The sequence below is a fragment of the Xiphophorus hellerii genome, chromosome 16 (genome assembly GCF_003331165.1).
Source record: "Xiphophorus hellerii strain 12219 chromosome 16, Xiphophorus_hellerii-4.1, whole genome shotgun sequence".
NCBI lineage: Eukaryota > Metazoa > Chordata > Actinopteri > Cyprinodontiformes > Poeciliidae > Xiphophorus > Xiphophorus hellerii.
The window spans coordinates 10,309,154-10,327,361 of record NC_045687.1 but is presented as its reverse complement, the minus strand read 5'-3'; the positions used below and the strand labels follow the sequence as shown (position 1 = coordinate 10,327,361).

The following is an 18,208-nucleotide window of genomic DNA, read 5'->3' as shown; positions in this document are numbered from 1 at the left end:
AACTAAGCAAACATAGCTTTTGTTAACATGACTTGAATAATGCCTGTATTCTTTTATGTAACATCATAAAAAATTGCTCTTCAACATTTACACAGATAAATCACAACTTTATATTGGGATGCTGTACAATAAACCAACAAGAAATACATTTTTCCCCACATAATAGCAAGTCATGCAACAGATCCTCAATTGGAATTACGTATGGACTTTGACTAGGTCATTCTAACACAGGTCATATATGCCCCTCGCTTCACCATTTAGCATCTTTTGATGGTGCGTCCACACCAAATGCGTTCATGTGCTATGTCTATGTGCAGCATTGGACGCGTCCAAATGCTCAAAATGCTCTAAACAGTTCAAATTGCGCCGCGCTGGACGCTCAGAACGCATTTGATGTGAATGCACCGTAACAGATTTTCTTTGTAGATTGTCTTGAATTTAGTTGCCTGGATCTTCTCAGTAACCATCACACATGACCCCTCTAAAAACAAGAGAGTGTTTATGGAGGAAAATATGCACACATGTATTGTATGTATTTTCTGACACCTATAAACATTGTCGAAATTCTGTCCCAAGGTTTTCACAAATATTTTAATGGAAAAACCACAAAAGCACTTAAAGGTCAGAAGTGTGCTGGTATATCAAACTAAAATAAAAAAAGTGTTGGTAACAGTGATATCACCTCTACCCAGTAACATATGTTGTGGTTCTAATGTACAAATGCATTTGCAAAACACTGTACATATGATCACTGTTTTGTTACCTGGATGGGAAGCACGATGAGTGCCACGAAGATCATGATGACCACCAGTAGCTGTGAGGGCCATATCTGCGGCGTGACGTCTCCAAAGCCCACGGTGGAGAACGTGACCACGCAGAAGTAGAGCGAGTCAAAGAGGGTCAGGTTGTTTCCAGCTCGCTCCAGGTGCTGGATGCCGCAGATGCTAGTGCAGACAGAAAGAACGGCAAAGTGAGCATCAAAGACACTTCCCATGCTGCGAGAGGCACGGGCACTCATGGGAGCCATTATTCAGGCGGAAATGTTTTTCACACCTGTGCAAATATCTGTGACTTTTTATGTGCAAAGACGGGGGCGGCTGCATGCCTGAACGCCTTTGTTGGAAATTTCTGCACGGAGATGTTTTGTGGCTGTTATCGTAATATTCAGCTGAGATGTGAGTCAACTGGGAAAATGTCAAACTCAAAGTGGTCAGAGAGCTTAACTCAATAGGTTCTCCTTGAATTGCTTGTGCCTTTTGCCCCACGTGTGAGGCAAGCTGACACATCCTCCACTTCACTGAAGCCATCACCTGCTGTCATTTAAGAGCACCTTCTCACTCCGGCAGTAACCAATTACCTCTCTTCTTTCTGCCGTTCTCTCTCAGCTCCGATAGCGGCAATTTCCAATCTCTTTAGATGTCTTCCTCTTTTTCCTTCTATTGCTGCCTTATCTCATCTTTTTTCTCTCCTCTCCTATTCCATCTCCACTTCGAGCTTTGCTTTTCTTTGCCTGTTGCCACTCCTTCCTTGTTAAGTTGTGGTACTCACCATGTAAACATGAGACAGACGAGTGTGCTGATCAGAATCACGACCTGATTAAACATGGCTGAGTGTGTCCGCTGGATCGCCCTGTGGAGATCATTCTGCAAGACGACACAGAGAAGGATATTTATTTCAAAAACAGATGGCACAAGATGATTGAGAGAATGTGGAAAAATATACGAAATATTAAAATGAGATGAGAAACTGTAACCCTTGGAGTACATGAAGCAGCATGGATGGAGTATTGATGGGAAGAAGAAGTGCATACCAATAAAACAAAAAGATGAGAAACTAAATTGAGATATGCAGTTACGGCAGATGTTTATACACACTCATCATGGATATGGAAATCATATTAAATTGGGAATTTTAACAATGAATTCTGATCTTTTTTACGTATAGAAATTATTTTTGCTAAAAACCTGGTTAAAAACCAGGAAACAAACCAGTTAAAAAAACGCTAACAATTCCTCCAAAAAGAGTAAAATAAAGATTTCACTCCCTTACAAATTCCCTTTGTTTTGTTTTTTTTGTCACATACATTTAGTAATGATAACCTAATTAAATACAAAGACCAGTTTCAAATTATTTTATTAGGGAAAAAAACTGGTTCAATTCAATTCCATTCTATTCTATCATTGTACCTGGAGATGTGCTATATTTTCTTTTCTTTACTGTCTATGAGTAATTTATGTTTTTGTGTCCAGCATAAAATTCTTTGAAATTAAATTTAACTATAAAACAAACAAAGCCGTCACAGTATCATAAGCATGGTTTACTGTCAGAATGAAGATAAGCAGGTTCTTCTATTATTTCTTGATTGTGAAGATCTGGTAGTAATCAAATGTGTTTATGGCTAGTGAAATTAAACCTAAGCTCATTTAATTTGTGATATTACAGGAAGAGTGGTTTTATTCCACAAAGGACAGATTGATATGGATAGCTGTAGCCCTTAATAAATTAAATCATCATTTAGAAAATAATGATTTAATGTGTAGTATGCAGAAGGCGCAACTTGCTAATGTAAATTTACCCAAACATAGATAGGAGTGTGAAAATATTATTGTATATTCAATTCTGCCATGTCAACGTCAGAGAAAAACACACATTAAGTCCAAACCTATGCAACAAATTCTTGTATTTAAAAGTATGAGGTTTTGTGTGGCACAGCTGGAAAAGAACAGATAGATAATTAATAGGAGTTCAACATAAAATCATGGGACTCTCTCCTATGATGAGTGAATGCAGCTTAAGAACTTCAGTGCTTCACTTACTATCATGTTCTCCAAAGCATGTTTGGCCAACCAGCAATTCAGAAATACAGGGATGAAAAGATTTCTCAAGGAGGGCAAAATCACCTGTCAGGGGGGAAAAAAAAGAGCAATGGAGTTTCTGTCTTATCACCTTTTTTATTACAATGCACCCTCCTGAAATCTCTGGTGAGAGAAGAGATTATGTGAGGAAGAGCCTCTTGTTACAACCTCAGTGTATCACTGTAGCCGGGGTCAAAACGAAAGGCCCGACTTAGAGATTCCCATACTACCGGAGTTCAGTAAAGCATATATTTCCCACTCACAGTGATCATGAAGGGAACGGTGCTGATCATCTCCAAAATGAATGGAACACGTAGGACTTGCTCCCAAACGTTTCCCTGGAAACAGAAACCGCACACAGAGAGGTCAGGAGTCTTCACTGTTGCTGCGACTTTAGGAGTTAACTCATGTCGCTTGGAGGGGGAAGCTTCTCCACCATAAAACACATCAGGATGTACACAGGTTATAAAACTCCCCTGTGTAGGTTTAAGAGGCGAAGCAGCATTACTCAGTTTGCTCTAAGCCACGCTGTTCAATTAAGATGTCAGCCGTTGCCGTTTTTATGTGTCTGCTGCCTGCATGCTGACCTGAATCCGACTAGTGTAGGTGGACAGTCACAGGCTGAGTCCACAGGAATCAGTCAGCTTTAAATGCTAAGACCTCCATCCTCCAGAGGAATCTGTGGAGTGAGCTCTTCATAGGCTTGCAGTGTCAAATACATCAAAAGCAGGGCAAACCCTGGATGGATTCTGCCCCCTCCCAGCTGCCTCCACACGGGGTTCCCCTAAAGCTGCTCTGATATATTACAGAACCATGCGAGTAAGCTAGAAGGCCTCTCAAACTGGAAGAGCAAACATGAAGACAAAAAAAAAATAAAAAAGAGAAACATTCATGCATATCAAATCCATCCAAATGTTTCCAACGCTGCCAGTGGACATCAGAGCCTCAGACTTCACAAAAGGCTTCAGAGTGGCCATCGAGGGCCACAAGTGGCTCACCTTGTAGCTGAGATATACGAGCAACATAGTTTCTGAAAAGCTGATGAAAGCCACAAGCACCTGCAAAAAGAGAGGGAGAGACAGTAGGTAAGAGACGGTAGGTAAGAGACGGTCGTACAGACACAGAGGCAGAGCAGACGGGGAGAGAGAGAGACAAGAGCAGAGAGAAATTAGGAGGCACAGAGATGAAGAGCGTAGGAGGAATCAGTGGGAGGGCTGATGGTTTTGCTTCAGAGGGAATAGGTTTAAATGAACCAACAGACATTTTTGTGTCTGATCTTTTTTTATATATATATATTTACATGTGTATGTGTGTAATCACTCTGCTAGTGTAAATACATTTTAACTACAGTAATTTCAGCTCTATGTGTCAAAACCCTGAGATAGCATGACACGACTTTATTGGCAAACAAAATGCAAAACAAATGTTGGCATGTAGGCATACATGAGCCAACCACAAAGTGAAAACACCTGATAGGTGACACTGATCATGTTTAGATGAAGGTTGCACAGCATCCTGACATTATAATACACAATAACAGTCAATATGAGCACATCCTGCCACCACAATCAGTCTAACCAGAGGCAGTGTTCTCTGAGAAACAAAATACATAGCTAAGAAATTACAGTAAAACTTAGTTTTGAAAAACGTATTAGGCCTAATTTTTATTTCTTATCACTAAAAGGTTCTGCAACAGGTTTAGCAAGGATGTGCAGGATACACCAAGTAATCACTGTCAACTAGAATCGACAGATTATTTTTTTCTGATCAGTTAGCCTCCAATATGCAAGTGTTAGGTCAGGTTGTGTGGAAGTTGTTAATGTGGGAAAAAGACTTTTGTTGATGTGTCTTTCAACAAAAGAAAGACATCTTTCTTTTGATGATGTGTCAAAAGAACACATCATCAAAGATAAAATCCTGTTTTTATCTTTTTCCTGAGATAAAATCACAGGAAGCAAAAAGACAAGACACTTTTAGAAAGGAAACTATTTTCTATGGAGGCACTTTGGCTAAAAAAGGAAACTGAACATATTACAGCAAATTTGCTGCATTTTATCCAGTCCAATATTACCTGCTATGTATCATGATGGATTGCAATATCTTAGTAATCCCATAGAAATGTCACAGTTAAGCTAGCAGGAAACTAATGGCAGGAAATACATATATAGACTGATTCTATTTCCTAATGCCAGCCATGCTAACCATACTAAATGCTTTCATAAAGTGTGACTTCTGTAACTTTATTTTGGTGAAATTATGTTCTGAGCTGTAAAACTGACACACATACTGCATTAAAAAAATGATTATTGATCATTCACAATAAAAAGGCTTCACAAGGCTCCATTTATAGATAAAGCAAACAAGTTAATCATTTACCAAGTTAACAGTTATTTAAAGTTCTTAAAGACAAATCAGCTAAAATCAATATGAATGCTTTTGCTACATCCAGGTCCAATGCAGCTTGATGCGTTTGGTGCAATGAGAAATAAACTATGTGTTGTGTTCTATTAGGTTTAGGTGCTTGAATAGCACAGTAGACAAATAAAAATATAAGGTCCATCTTCTTTATAATGAAAAACACAGAAGTGAAGGGACAAAAATCCAGCCTCCCTTCAATGAAGTGAACAAACAATCAGTAAAAGGCCTAAGCTATATTGTGAGATATTAAAACCTTACTTAAGTTCAAGGTCATTTATTATTATCATCACATTCTTGATTTTAATATTGCAGCTGACTAATAAATGTCCCATATACATTAGAAGATGGGACATATGCTAACTCTCTTAGTATGTGTGAATGACTGTAGGCTGAAAAATGTTTAACAAGGCATGTGATAAGAAATATCTGACCTGCAGCGCCCACAGCGGTAGAGGTCTGTCAACCCAGATGATGAGTTTCCTACAGAGACAACAGAGGGAAAAGGGGGTTGGAGGGCAGAGATTAGTTGAGTAAATACAATGTTTTTATAAATAGCTTAAAAATGCAAAATACAGGCAACTCTCTTTCCCCCAAACACTGCAACTGTGTCTACAAATACAACTCGAGTTGCTGAGTTAATTATGGTGTTTACAACTGAAACACCACAGAGGGCTCATATGGAAGGAGCAAAGTCATTTTTGCAGATTCACATTTGCATTCTTATTGTGACGGAACGGGTGTTTCTTTCTCCTCCAAGATGCGCTGGAGCGTAGGGTAGGCTGCTTGCCATGAATGTGATGCTGCCTGCAAAGGGAGGCAGCCTGAACTCACTATGTCAGGCTCCTTATTCATTTGGAGCCGGAGCTAAGCCAGTGTCATTAGCCATCAATTAGATCAATAGGTCCCCTGAACAGGAGATATGACACAGCCTCAGGTCTGATCCAGAGCTCTTCTGTCTCTGTTCTAGTATATTACATACTTTATCTCCACTAGATCGCTGTTGATTAGCCAGCGCAGCCACTACGTACATATTATGCTGACAGGTACTCAATACAGCTGGATTGTGACAAATGAATGAGGTCCTGCTTAATATCAATACTGCAGATTGCGCCGGTTCAGTGAAGCTGCATTGATTGTGTTATGCAGCGTTTCCGTCCGGTGAGCCGGGGGTCGTGGGTTTTTCGTCCTCCGGGATGTGTGGTTTCGTTCTCAGTGTCCGCAGGCAGAGGCCATCGCTCCTCATTAGCGCCGCAGCGGTTTGCATGCTTACCAGTCAAATTCACTCCAGGGACGGGTTGATGTGTTCTGCTTGGTGCAGTTGACTCCGTTGCCACTGCAGGGGGCAAAACAATAAAGAAGAAGGAAAAAAAAACATTTAAATATAATTTGTTTTCTCTGCCACATCTACAAAATTTAAGCAGAAACTCCAACATCCCTTTTTTCTCCTGCAAAAATCTCACGTGGAACCCATTTAGCAGGATGATTTACACACACCATCATCTCATTTATATTGACCTGGTGCTCCTGTGACTGTTATCAGACCCTTAAAGTCACAGAGTTTCACCTCATTAATCCCCCCGTGTTATCGCCGGTTTTCTCACCAGTCCTGCCTGTCCTCTTGTGGGTTGTCAAGCAGGACTCTGACGATATAGAGGAGGCAGCTCAGCACCTTCAGAGCAAAGTTAAACATTCGCACTCTCAGACCTGTAATGGAAATCGAAAGGAAATAGGCACTGAATGTTTTAAATCACAAAAAACACAAAGACACATTATAGTATTCTATGAGTTACTATTTATGCCATTTCAAAACGTATTGGCACTCCCGGTAAACAAGAATAAAAAGACTGAAAGTAAATTTGTTATGCTTTTAAGTCAAAATTTCACACTAAAAATTGCAGAAATACAACTTTTTAGAATGATTCCATTTATTTATTAATTAAAAAAGAAATAGGGAATAAAATAAGTCATTATTTTGATGACTTATTTCAGTCATAAGGCTGATGTGTCTTGATGTTTGTCAATCAGAAATTCGCAACAAGCAACTATCTGTTTGTCTAAATGTGTCCAGATCTTCAGTCAAACATCCATAAGATGAAGTTCTTGGTGTGGAAATAAAAAGATGAATCTGTGTTAAAACGTTTACCTTCTACTCTGAGTGCCAATAAGTGTGGAGTTCTCTATAAACGGCTAACAGGAAAAAGTTAAAAACTCTGAATGAAGCATGTTTAATCTTAACAACCAGAGATACAGATGAGGCCGTTTCAAAGAGAGGACAAGTTGAGAAAACATGATGAAATACAGAGCAAGAGCCACAGAGCTTGACGCATGAAACCCATCTTTTACACCAAAAGTGGGAGAAAATTGGGTGGAAACAAAGACGGCAAAACAGCAAAATTCACATTTTGTTTCCAGATGGCTGAAGGGGAGCTCCAGAATTCGAGAACTTACTGGATCTTTGGTTTTTGATGAAGAAGAGCTTCAGACGCTCCTTGAAAGTGTTCTCATTCACATAGAACTCCACCTGCACCCTATAAGAGAGGCATGGAGAGACGGGCAGTCGATAAGAGAGAGGTGAGGATAATGAGGAAACGAGTAAACAAGGAGGTGCTTTGGGTAGCTGAGGGGAGAAAACGCTTCTTTCATTGTGTCAAGAAACAGGAGCCGAGAGGAGCGAGAGGTGGGAGGTAAACAGCAAAAAAGAACAAAGGTGAGGAAAAGAAAGCGTACACTTGAGTAAATTGGAGATGGAAAAGGAGATAATGATTATTTGAGCAGAAAAGTATGAAACTATGACAGTGCGGCTGGCTACATTAAAGACTAATGGCTTTGGGAGGAAATGGTGTTCCTGCTTGTGCGCCTGCCCATCGGCCCAGACAGCCGCACTCGCTCTCGTTATCTCCACTGATTAAATATAGAGCAACAAATTACTTCCCTCTGATGTTTCTGCTGAACATGGGAGGCCATAATTACTGCTCTTTCTGCCTCCCCAGTCCGGCACCCCCTGTTAGGAGGGACACACACATACACACACCCACACACACGCACCCACCCACAAACGCAAAAACCCCCCGCACACCCGCTACCTGGGTATTAGTAATATCGGACCAATTATATGTCCAGCTGCTGTGGATTTTCATGTGGCGGAAATGGTAAAGAAACGGCTCCATGTGTGGAGTCACGTTATCAGACATGCTGTAAGGTGACTGCATTTCCTGTCTGACCACCTCAGGGGGGAAATTCTCCGCAGCTCTGCTTTGATTCAGTGAACAGAGCAGTGGATGACTCAGGTTGGACGTGAAATAAGTCTGGCCCCGCACGCTGGTGGTCTCCTTATACAACATGGGAGGATAAAAGAGGAGCAGAACAACCGGTGTCTGTTCTGAATGCAGGAAGAGGTGGCAGCGTCGGTAGGGGGTCCTCCCTGTGTTCCGGAGGGTTCGCTTTATCACCGGTCCACACGGTCTGACACACACCAAAGCAGCACACCTCTCAGGGAAGATTTGGGAGAGGGGCTAACTTCCTTTTGTTTCTATGGGAACGCCGTTTTTGTTCGCTTCCCTCAGTCTCACAGGAGCAGATGTGTGCAAACACGTTCCCGTGGATTGTGTTCAGCCATCGGAGTTGAAGGCCCCGCTGCAACTTGTCGACGGTCCCCCTTCTCTCCGAGCAGATTGGTGACAGCGATGCCTTTGCACACATAATGGGGATTGGGAAAAAAAAAAAACAGAACACAAATCTGCATAGCTCCATAAAAGGAGGTTTTACTTAAGCTTTCGCCTTCAATAAGAACAAGACGGTTGACCAAAAACATAAGTAATTGAGGTAAAGTTTTGACATCCAAGTGGACAACGCATTTTGACAAGATTAAGCTAATAATTAAGGACTAAGTGTATATATTTAGCAAATCTTTTTTTTAAAAAAACCCAATCTGTCTTTCTTTGTGTTTGTTTTTAAATTCCTAGATACTCTTTAAGATGCAAACTCAACCACTCAAGCAATCGACAGCTATGTACTGTAAGTACTTCCAGAATAATGCTGTAGCCTCCCACAGCTGTACGTCTGTTACCGTCCTCCATTTCTTCTGAAAAGCTTTGCTGTGTCAGATTCTTGTTTATTATTCTCATAAAAATACTGCATATGCTTTTATGATTTCTTTCTTCCAAGGTAATGTGTTCTTTTACAGCAGCATCCATCAGAAACAGCACTTTGTCATCTCAAGCTGACAGTGTTTTTCTATCATATCCAATGTCTTCAGTTTTTTTCCCACCGATTTCATTATTTCCCCAGGACATTTTAGGTGACTTATGTCCTTAAATTCAAATAAACACAATTTTCTTTGAAACTCAAATTTCTTTCTCGAAGCATGCTCAAACTTTATGTCTTAAAGCTACAGTGGCATCTAATATGAATGTTTTTAAAGCGGCGTTGATGGCTGAAAGCAAAGACAACAGTATCTTGCAGAAGTATTCTCTTCATGTTTCACTTTTGTGACATTATAACAAATTTCAAACCACTTATTGGGATTTAATGTGCTAGACCAACAAAGCGATACATAATTATCAAAATGAAAGTGGTTTATAGTCATGACCTTGTAATGAAATAACAGCTGCAAACCTTTTTGGGTTTTCTTTTACCAACTTTGCACATAAGCCCCGTCATATTGGATGTCCACAGGAGTTTTCAAATCTTGCCTCAGTTTCTTCATTGGATTTAGGCCTGGACTTTGACTGGGTCCTTCCAGCCCATGAATATGATTTGATCTAAGTCATTCCTTATGTATGTGATTGTATGTTTAGGGTCGTTTTCCCGATGAAAGATGAACTTCCACCCCTGTCTAAAGTCTTCTGCATCCTCTAACAGTTTTTCTGCCATAATTATCTTAATCTAAAAAATAATTACCTTAAGGCTCAGATTTGTGGAGCGCACTATAGTTGTCCTGTTGAGAGTTTCTCCCACCTGAGCCATGAAACTCTGGCACTCCTCCAGTGTCGCCATGGGCCTCTACTGCTTCTCTGATTAATGTGTGAAAATGTTCAAAGGGTCTTAAAACTCTTACAAGGCACTTTGAAGCACAGTAATCTTCTATGTTGTTGGGTTGGGGTCTTTAATTAAGGAAAGAATATATAGAGATGACCACTACCCATATGTACAGAAAAGCTAATATTTACTACATTCTTTAAGAAAATGTTTGTTTTCCAAAAAAAATTATATAAATCTGTGGATTAAGGAATAACATTTCAACGTATCAAATAAAAAAAAATCCTTTGATTTCTTCAGAAATATGAATTGAACAAAAACATAATTGAAATCTAATATATACAGTGGGGAGAACAAGTATTTGATACACTGTTGATTTTTCAGGTTTTCCCACTTGCAAAGCATGTAGAAGACTGTAATTTTTATCATAGCTACTCTTCAACTGTGAGTGATGGAATCTAAAACAAAAATCCAGAAAAATACAATGTATGATTTTTAAATAATTAATTTCCATTTTATTGTGTGAAATAAGTATTTGATACACCAGAAAAACGAAACTTAATATTTGGTACAGAAACCTTTGTTTGCAATTACAGAGATCAGACGTTTCCTGTAGTTCTTGACCAGGTTTGCACACACTGCAGCAGGGATTTTGGCCCACTCCTCCATACAGATCTCCTCCAGAGCCTTCAGGTTTCGGGGCTGTCGCTGGGCCACACGGACTTTAAGCTCCCTCCAAAGATTTTCTATTGGATTCAGGTCTGGAGACTGGCTAGGCCACTCCAGGACCTTAAGATGTTTCCTACGGAGCCACTCTTTAGTTGCCCTGGCTGTGTGTTTTGGGTCGTTATCATGCTGGAAGACCCAGCCACGACCCATCTTCAGTGCTCTTACTGAGGGAAGGAGGTTGTTGGCCAAAATCTCACGATACATGGCCCCATCCATCCTTCCCACAATATGGTGCAGTCGTCCTGTCCCCTTTGCAGAAAAGCATCCCCAAAGAATGATGCTTCCACCGCCATGCTTCACGGTTGGGATGGTGTTCTTGGGGTTGTACTCATCATTCTTCTTCCTCCAAACATGACGAGTGGAGTTTAAACCAAAAAGTTCTATTTTTGTCTCATCAGACCACATGACCTTCTCCCATTCCTCCTCTGGATCATTCAGATGGTCATTTGCAAACATCAGACGGGCTTTGACATGCGCTGGCTTGAGGAAGGGCACCTTGCGTGCACTGCAGGATTTTAATCCTTGACGGCGTAGAGTGTTACTGATTGTTTTCTTTGAGACTGTGGTCCCAGCTCTATTCAGGTCATTGACCAGGTCCTGCCGTGTAGTTCTGGGCTCATTCCTCACCTTCCTCAAGATCAATGATGCTCCACGAGGTGAGATCTTGCATGGCGCCCCAGACCGAGGGAGATTTTCCGTTATTTTGTATTTCTTCCATTTTCTAATAATTGCACCAACTGTTGTTGCCTTCTCACCAAGCTGCTTGCCTATTGTCCTGTAGCCCATCCCAGCCTTGTGCAGGTCTACAATTTTATCCCTGATGTCCTTACACAGCTCTCTGGTCTTGGGCATTGTGGAGATGCTGGAGTCTGATTGATTGAGTGTGTGGACAGGTGTCTTTTATACAGGTAACAAGTTCAAACAGGTGCAATTAATACAGGTAATGAGTGGAGAACAGGAGGGCTTCTTAAAGAAGAACTAACATGTCTGTGAGAGCCAACATTCTTACTGGTTGATAGATGATCAAATACTTATTTCACACAATAAAATGGAAATTAATTATTTAAAAATCATACATTGTATTTTTCTGGATTTTTGTTTTAGATACCATCACTCACAGTTGAAGAGTAGCTATGATAAAAATTACAGTCTTCTACATGCTTTGCAAGTGGGAAAACCTGAAAAATCAACAGTGTATCAAATACTTGTTCTCCCCACTGTATATAAAAAAAAGATCTGAAGCTGTAGCTCAGTTTAACAAAGAAAGCATGCTTTGAAGAGGATGACTGCACATCATTTTGTAATGTGGAGTAAATCTGTCTTAGCATGCACAAGTGTGGGCCAAAATAAGCAGACACAGTTAGACGGACAGACAGACTGAAGGAGACATGCAGAGGCGGATCTTAGAGAGGGAGAGAAAGATTGCCGAGCCTTGTTCTCCTGCTTTTTCCACCCATGCCTTCACTCTGTAATGACACAGCAGTGGGCCAACTAATGACACAGTAAAAGAAACTACAAAGCCTAAATGTGTGCATGAACACAGCAGCACTGTGCTGGCTCCACGTTTAAATTTAAAAGCAGTGATTGAGTGAATAAAAAAAGAAATAAAGAAGCCTTCTTTCTTATTAGGAGTTATTCAGCTTAATGGCTGAATGAGATTATCTAAATTCACAAGTGGAATCAAACTGATAGCTACCAGGCTGTGAAAAAAAGTCTCCATAACAGATTGGGTGTGGGAGAAATAAAAAAAATATCTTAAATATAAACTTATTTCCACTCCTAAGCTTGGCATGGCACATGAGGAAGCTCAGATCTGTGAATATCACCAGTGTTTGTTTCCTAACATGAAGCATGTCGTTTTTGTTTTGTCGAACCTGTGAAAACCATCTTTTAGTGCAGAACGCTGTGGTCTAAAGCATGTTGTCATTTTTCCAATCATTTCTATGTGATTCACCAACACCATAGAAGGGATTACACCCAAAGCCTTTCTCTCTACCTAAACTTTGTTGTCTTTCGAAACATAAGAAATTATGTCTGTGGAATAGCCTGGATGCCAGGAGCATCTGTGGCTCCAGCTTTTTATTGCAGGTCATCAGCTCTCGTGTTAAAAATCGGCGATGCCTGGAATGCATTCTCAGATGATAGGGATAATGATGTATGCCCTTGACCTTTCCTCGCTCTCTCTTTCCACAGGTTCGTGGTAGTACATGGTGAGTGTGCAGCGGTACAAGATTGTATTAGCACACAAGGGAACACAGATTTCAAGTCGTTTCTTTCTTAGTTCAAATGTTAGATTTTAAAGTATTCCTGTATTGTATATCCTTCTGCTCTTTCTCTCGTTGGATATACTGTCCAATAATTCAGTTTAAATCAGAAACTACTCTCCTCTATGAATATTTTTCCTCCAGTATCTCATTTCTCATTAGCACATCATGTTCCCCTCATATAAGGGGCTGCCATTGTTAATCTGGATGACTTCATCAACATGCCTCTCATTCCTGGCACACTGATAAAACTAACTGGTAGAATTTACTCAATAAAAGGGATGAAACAATTTGCAGACCTTTTATTTTTACAGTTTAATTATTTCCTTTAGCAGACGCAGAAGTTACATTTATCTAAATGTATTCAGATACATTCAATTTCTACATCTTTACATACCTAAAAAAAAATTCTACACTTGTATAAACTGAAAACTGATCCCCAAAACCTTGCAAGTTACACACCTTACACACCAATTTTCTAGAGGAATCAGAGTATTTTGATAATTTCATGTTAAGTTTCAATAAAAAATTACAACACAAGTTTTCATGGCCATGGCACAATTAGACACAACTAAAACAACAAATAATTCAAATGTTATTCTGGTTTGCATTTAACTACATCACCAAATTTATGTTAAACACTTTATTTACTTACAGTAATTGTAGCTAAGTTGAAATGTTCACTGGCCACATATTTATGAGTGAGATGTAAAATTTCAAGAACAAGTATACTTGACTTAAATAAAATTTTACAGGCTAAAATTCAAAACAAGTCGATATAATTTTAAAGTATTGAGCTGGAAGACTAGGGCCAATAGGTTCAAGAGGTACACAACTTTCAGTTTTAACTAAACTAAAGGATGTAGTAGAAGTGTTTTATATCTGACATAGTTTAATGATCTTATGTCTTCTTCATAAATTGCAACTATAACCCTGAGGTGCAGATCATCAGCTTTAAATTTGTGCTATTTGCACCCTAGAGGAAGGAAATGCTAAGAAATAAAAAGTCTTCCATAATTAGCTCTCTCTTTCCTAAAGGTTCAAAAGTAATTGGATAAATTTACATAGCCCTATATAAAATATTCATTTCCAGTATTTCTGTGTCACAAATCCTTTTAAAGGCAATGACGGCTCATAGACTGGAACCTCTACAAAGGGAAAGGGTTCCTTTTATGCAATGCTTTGCTGGGAACTAATCACAATTGACATAAGTTGCTCATTAGTAGAGATTTTTGTCTTCAGTTTTATATGCAGTTCATTTAGCCTATGAAGTAAAGGTGAGTTTTCCTGTGTATTTAGATGAGTTTATAGAAGCTCTCTTGGTTTCTTAAAAAAACGAAGTTCCTGAAAAAAATGCTTCTCAATCACAATAAAACAGACAATTAACAAGGGCAGATGAGTTCAATTACACTAAATGAGGCAAATGAATGACAAGACCCGGCTCTAACATCTAAAAGAGAGAACAGGTTCACTGTGCTTCAACTAGCAAAGGGCAGGAGAACAGCTTGTCCCTGACCCAGATACACAACCATCACCCACATAAAAGAGCAAAGACGGCAGGTGGAAAAGAAGGAGGCTGTGTGGACACATCCCTGCACGAGAAAAATCCATTTTCCAGGCATATTTCCGTATTTTATGACTTCCAATTCAGGGATTCATGTTAATGGAGGAGTCAAACGAAATGAAGAGCATTTTTTTAATACTCCTCGCTGTTGCCACCGAATTGATTTTAACACTCCAGTGCAGCAAGCACTTTCATAAGAGCATAATTATGACAGAGGCATTTAAATAGTCTGTTATTCTGTTCATTTACTAGTGCAGAACCAAGAAAAAAATATATAATTATCAGTGACAAACTGCACTAATGCAGCTTGGGCAGATTTCTACCCGACTTAATAATGAGTGTAGTCCGTAGGCCATAATTGTTTACAAGAAAATTAGCATTTAGTCCTACGGCATATTAGAGATAAAAACAAACATACATCTGATAAAAGATAAAAACTTTAGTGTTCATTACAAAATGCATCCGCTGCTCTCTGGCTTCTGTCTTTTTGATACACTTTCTTAGTTTTCCACAGGCATGAAAGCTGATGCTGAGAAATACAGCTTCAGTTCAATTTTAAACTCATTGAGTGACAGAACAAAAAGACAGCAAATAGCCCTGCATTAGTTATTCTAATCATGAAATAATATATGGCTTGACTTGGTGCTCAACTCTATTAAAAGTGCTTCAGTGAAATCCTATCTTTCTATCTCCGGAGACTACATTAGCTCCACTTGTGCACAGGCATTGCAGATTTGATTAGATCAATGGGAGATATGGGCCTTTTTTCACACTAGGCTTCAAAAAATCTCTTTGAGAATAATGACCGATTCAAAATGACTGAAACATGAGAGAAGAACTTTCTGTTTTTCTGTCCTTTCTGTCATTGAGCTGCTTTGGAGTTGAAATGTAATTCTTTTGGTGTTTGAGGCTATAGCACCCAACGGTTTGCCACACTTTGGATTTGGGTCTTATAGTTACATCAAATTTCCCACTGCAAGACCCATAAAAACAGTCAGATATTTGCTGGCTTGCCCCACGGCAATGTTTCTGTGCACAGCATGAAAACACTGAAGCGTTAACATTGCAAATTCAAAAACGTCAAGGTTTGTCACAGGAATTCAATAGCTACCTCATTAAGGCATATTTGCAGTCATAGATAGCCTAAAAACAAAGTCTTAGAGCCTTGAAGACCATGAGAGACAACCTGTTTACTGTCTGTTGTCAATACTACCTTGGGCTGTTGTTAGCATGTAATTAAAAGAGACATGGTGCAACCAATTTAAGCCAAACACAGTGCGTATCTAATTTGATCAATATGTTTATTCTGATTGGAAGTAAAATCTATGTCTAGAGTCCTGATTTCAGTCTGACAATCAGTTAAAAAAAGCTAAAGAATATGCAAAATGTTATATTTTCAGAATAGATACATTATTTGCCTTCTGTACTTTCTTCTGATTAGTCTCTCTAAATTAGTCTCAGGTAGGAGAGTGTGCACACATGGTTGTTTGTCCTGTGTGTCTCTATATTGCCTAGTGATGAACTGGTGACCTTTGGGGGCTGATTAAAATTCATTTATTAGAATATTTTTCAAAAAACGTTTTGGTCTTCACAGACAATTGAAGCCCAAATCTTCTAATCAACCATGTCGGCGCCTTAGTTTGTTTTCTTATGCATGTAAGGCGTATTTGCTGTAAAACATGCATTAACTTTTTCTGAGTTAATGCATCACGCTATAAAATTAGGAATTTTATAGCGTGTCCCTCCTTTATTTACTTTTTCGCTTCCATTCAAATGAAAGCCTATAAGTATCTTATTTAATAATTAGATTTATGTACCAAAGGAAAGGCTGATCAAAGGAAAAAATTATGCACAATGCAATTTTTATCCCCACATTTCTGGACAGAAATTGCTCAAGGCGATTTGAGGTCCTACATGAGCAGAATACAAATCCTTTGTGAAAGACTCGCTCACACACTGTTACGCTAACAGACATGAATATTGGCGTTATTGAGAGATCATGTTCTACACTGGTCTCACTAGATTAGGGTTTGATTAAAAAAATTAAGAGGGAAGAAAAAAAATTATTGGAGCAGCGCCAGTTGAGAAGGATACTGAGTGAAGCGGAGGCAAATAAGAAATTGTTTTAAGATCAAAAACCTGTGATTTGTACGATAGTGGTTTGATTGCAGCTGAGGAGATTTTGTTAGCTTTTAGTCAAGTTTCATCAAAACCGACATATGAGTTAAACTCAGATAGGAGTAACATTTTTGCATTAAAGTGCAAACTGAACTTTTTTGATATTCCCCAAGATTGAGTGTAGACACAACAGGATTTTGGTAAAATAATACAACTTCTGGTGCCAGGTTGGCAAATATTAAACTCAGAACCAGACAATAAAAATACAGTCATTTCCGAACAACCAAACATGGGTTAGGTAAATACGGGCAGTTTGTTTGACTGGCAAAGTCCTCAACAGTCTGAAGAAGATTTGTACTTGACTGTTTAGTCATCTGGCATTTCCTCCAAACAGAAGCCTCTGACTCACTGGCAGAAAATATAAATGTTGGTTTGATCAGAACAGGCACCAGAATGTTCCCAGTTTAATTTTCCTAGAAACTTCTCCAACAAAAGGATGAGTATTTGCATGCTTCTCACTTACAGTGCAGAAATACAGAACGGTAGGAACTCTGCAGAAATCAAACTTCACAACTTTTGTTTCAGTCTGCAGAGGCACATTTTTCAGGTGCAGCTCAATAGCTACGTACTTATCGGTATTTTTAAAAAGTTATTGAATGAATTCAATTCAAATAACGAAACTGAAATTCCAGGGTTTATTTCTGGAAATTGTTACATAAGACAAATTAAAAAACTAAATTTACTACAGACAAATTAGTTATGTCCATTTGTTGTCTATATCCAGGTATCCTGATAAGGTCATGGTAGGGCTGGTGCCTGTCTTCAGCTGTAATCGGGTTAGAAGTGGGATTCACTCTGAACACGTCGCCAATCTATCACACGGCAAAACATTGGCACACAGTACAAACAACCATGTGTGCACACACACACATACACACCCACTCCTGAGGACAATGAAGAACAGTCAAATTAATCTAACATTCTACTAGCCCTGTACTTTGAAATATATATTTCAGTTTCAAATTCACTTTTTGAATTTAGGTGCCTCCCTAAGCAAATTTAAGTAACTTACATCTAATTTACTGAGATCCAGCTGTATCTGTGTTTTTGTGTCTTTTGTCAAAAGTATAAAACATGAAATTCATGGAATGTATTGTTTTCTCTGTCTCTGTCAAAATGTAATTAAATTAAAGAAACAGCAGAGGTGAAAAAAATTGGTTTATGCCATGCATGGAGACATTTTTCAGAGAAAATAATAGGAGATCCCCATGTGTGAAATTAAT

General features: G+C 39.1%; 1 protein-coding gene across 1 annotated transcript in view; it reads right to left on the bottom strand.

The window, feature by feature from the left end:
- Positions 1-18,208, bottom strand: part of kcnt2b (potassium sodium-activated channel subfamily T member 2b) — a 47,724-nt gene that overhangs the window by 23,313 nt on the left and 6,203 nt on the right. Inside the window, exons 2-10 of the mRNA XM_032586724.1 lie at positions 7,722-7,801; positions 6,875-6,977; positions 6,544-6,606; positions 5,705-5,753; positions 3,854-3,913; positions 3,119-3,193; positions 2,817-2,900; positions 1,549-1,643; positions 764-944 (exon numbers count right to left, since the gene is read on the bottom strand). Of these exons, the coding sequence (XP_032442615.1) occupies positions 764-944; positions 1,549-1,643; positions 2,817-2,900; positions 3,119-3,193; positions 3,854-3,913; positions 5,705-5,753; positions 6,544-6,606; positions 6,875-6,977; positions 7,722-7,801 (790 nt within the window). The remainder of the gene's footprint in view (positions 1-763; positions 945-1,548; positions 1,644-2,816; positions 2,901-3,118; positions 3,194-3,853; positions 3,914-5,704; positions 5,754-6,543; positions 6,607-6,874; positions 6,978-7,721; positions 7,802-18,208) is intronic.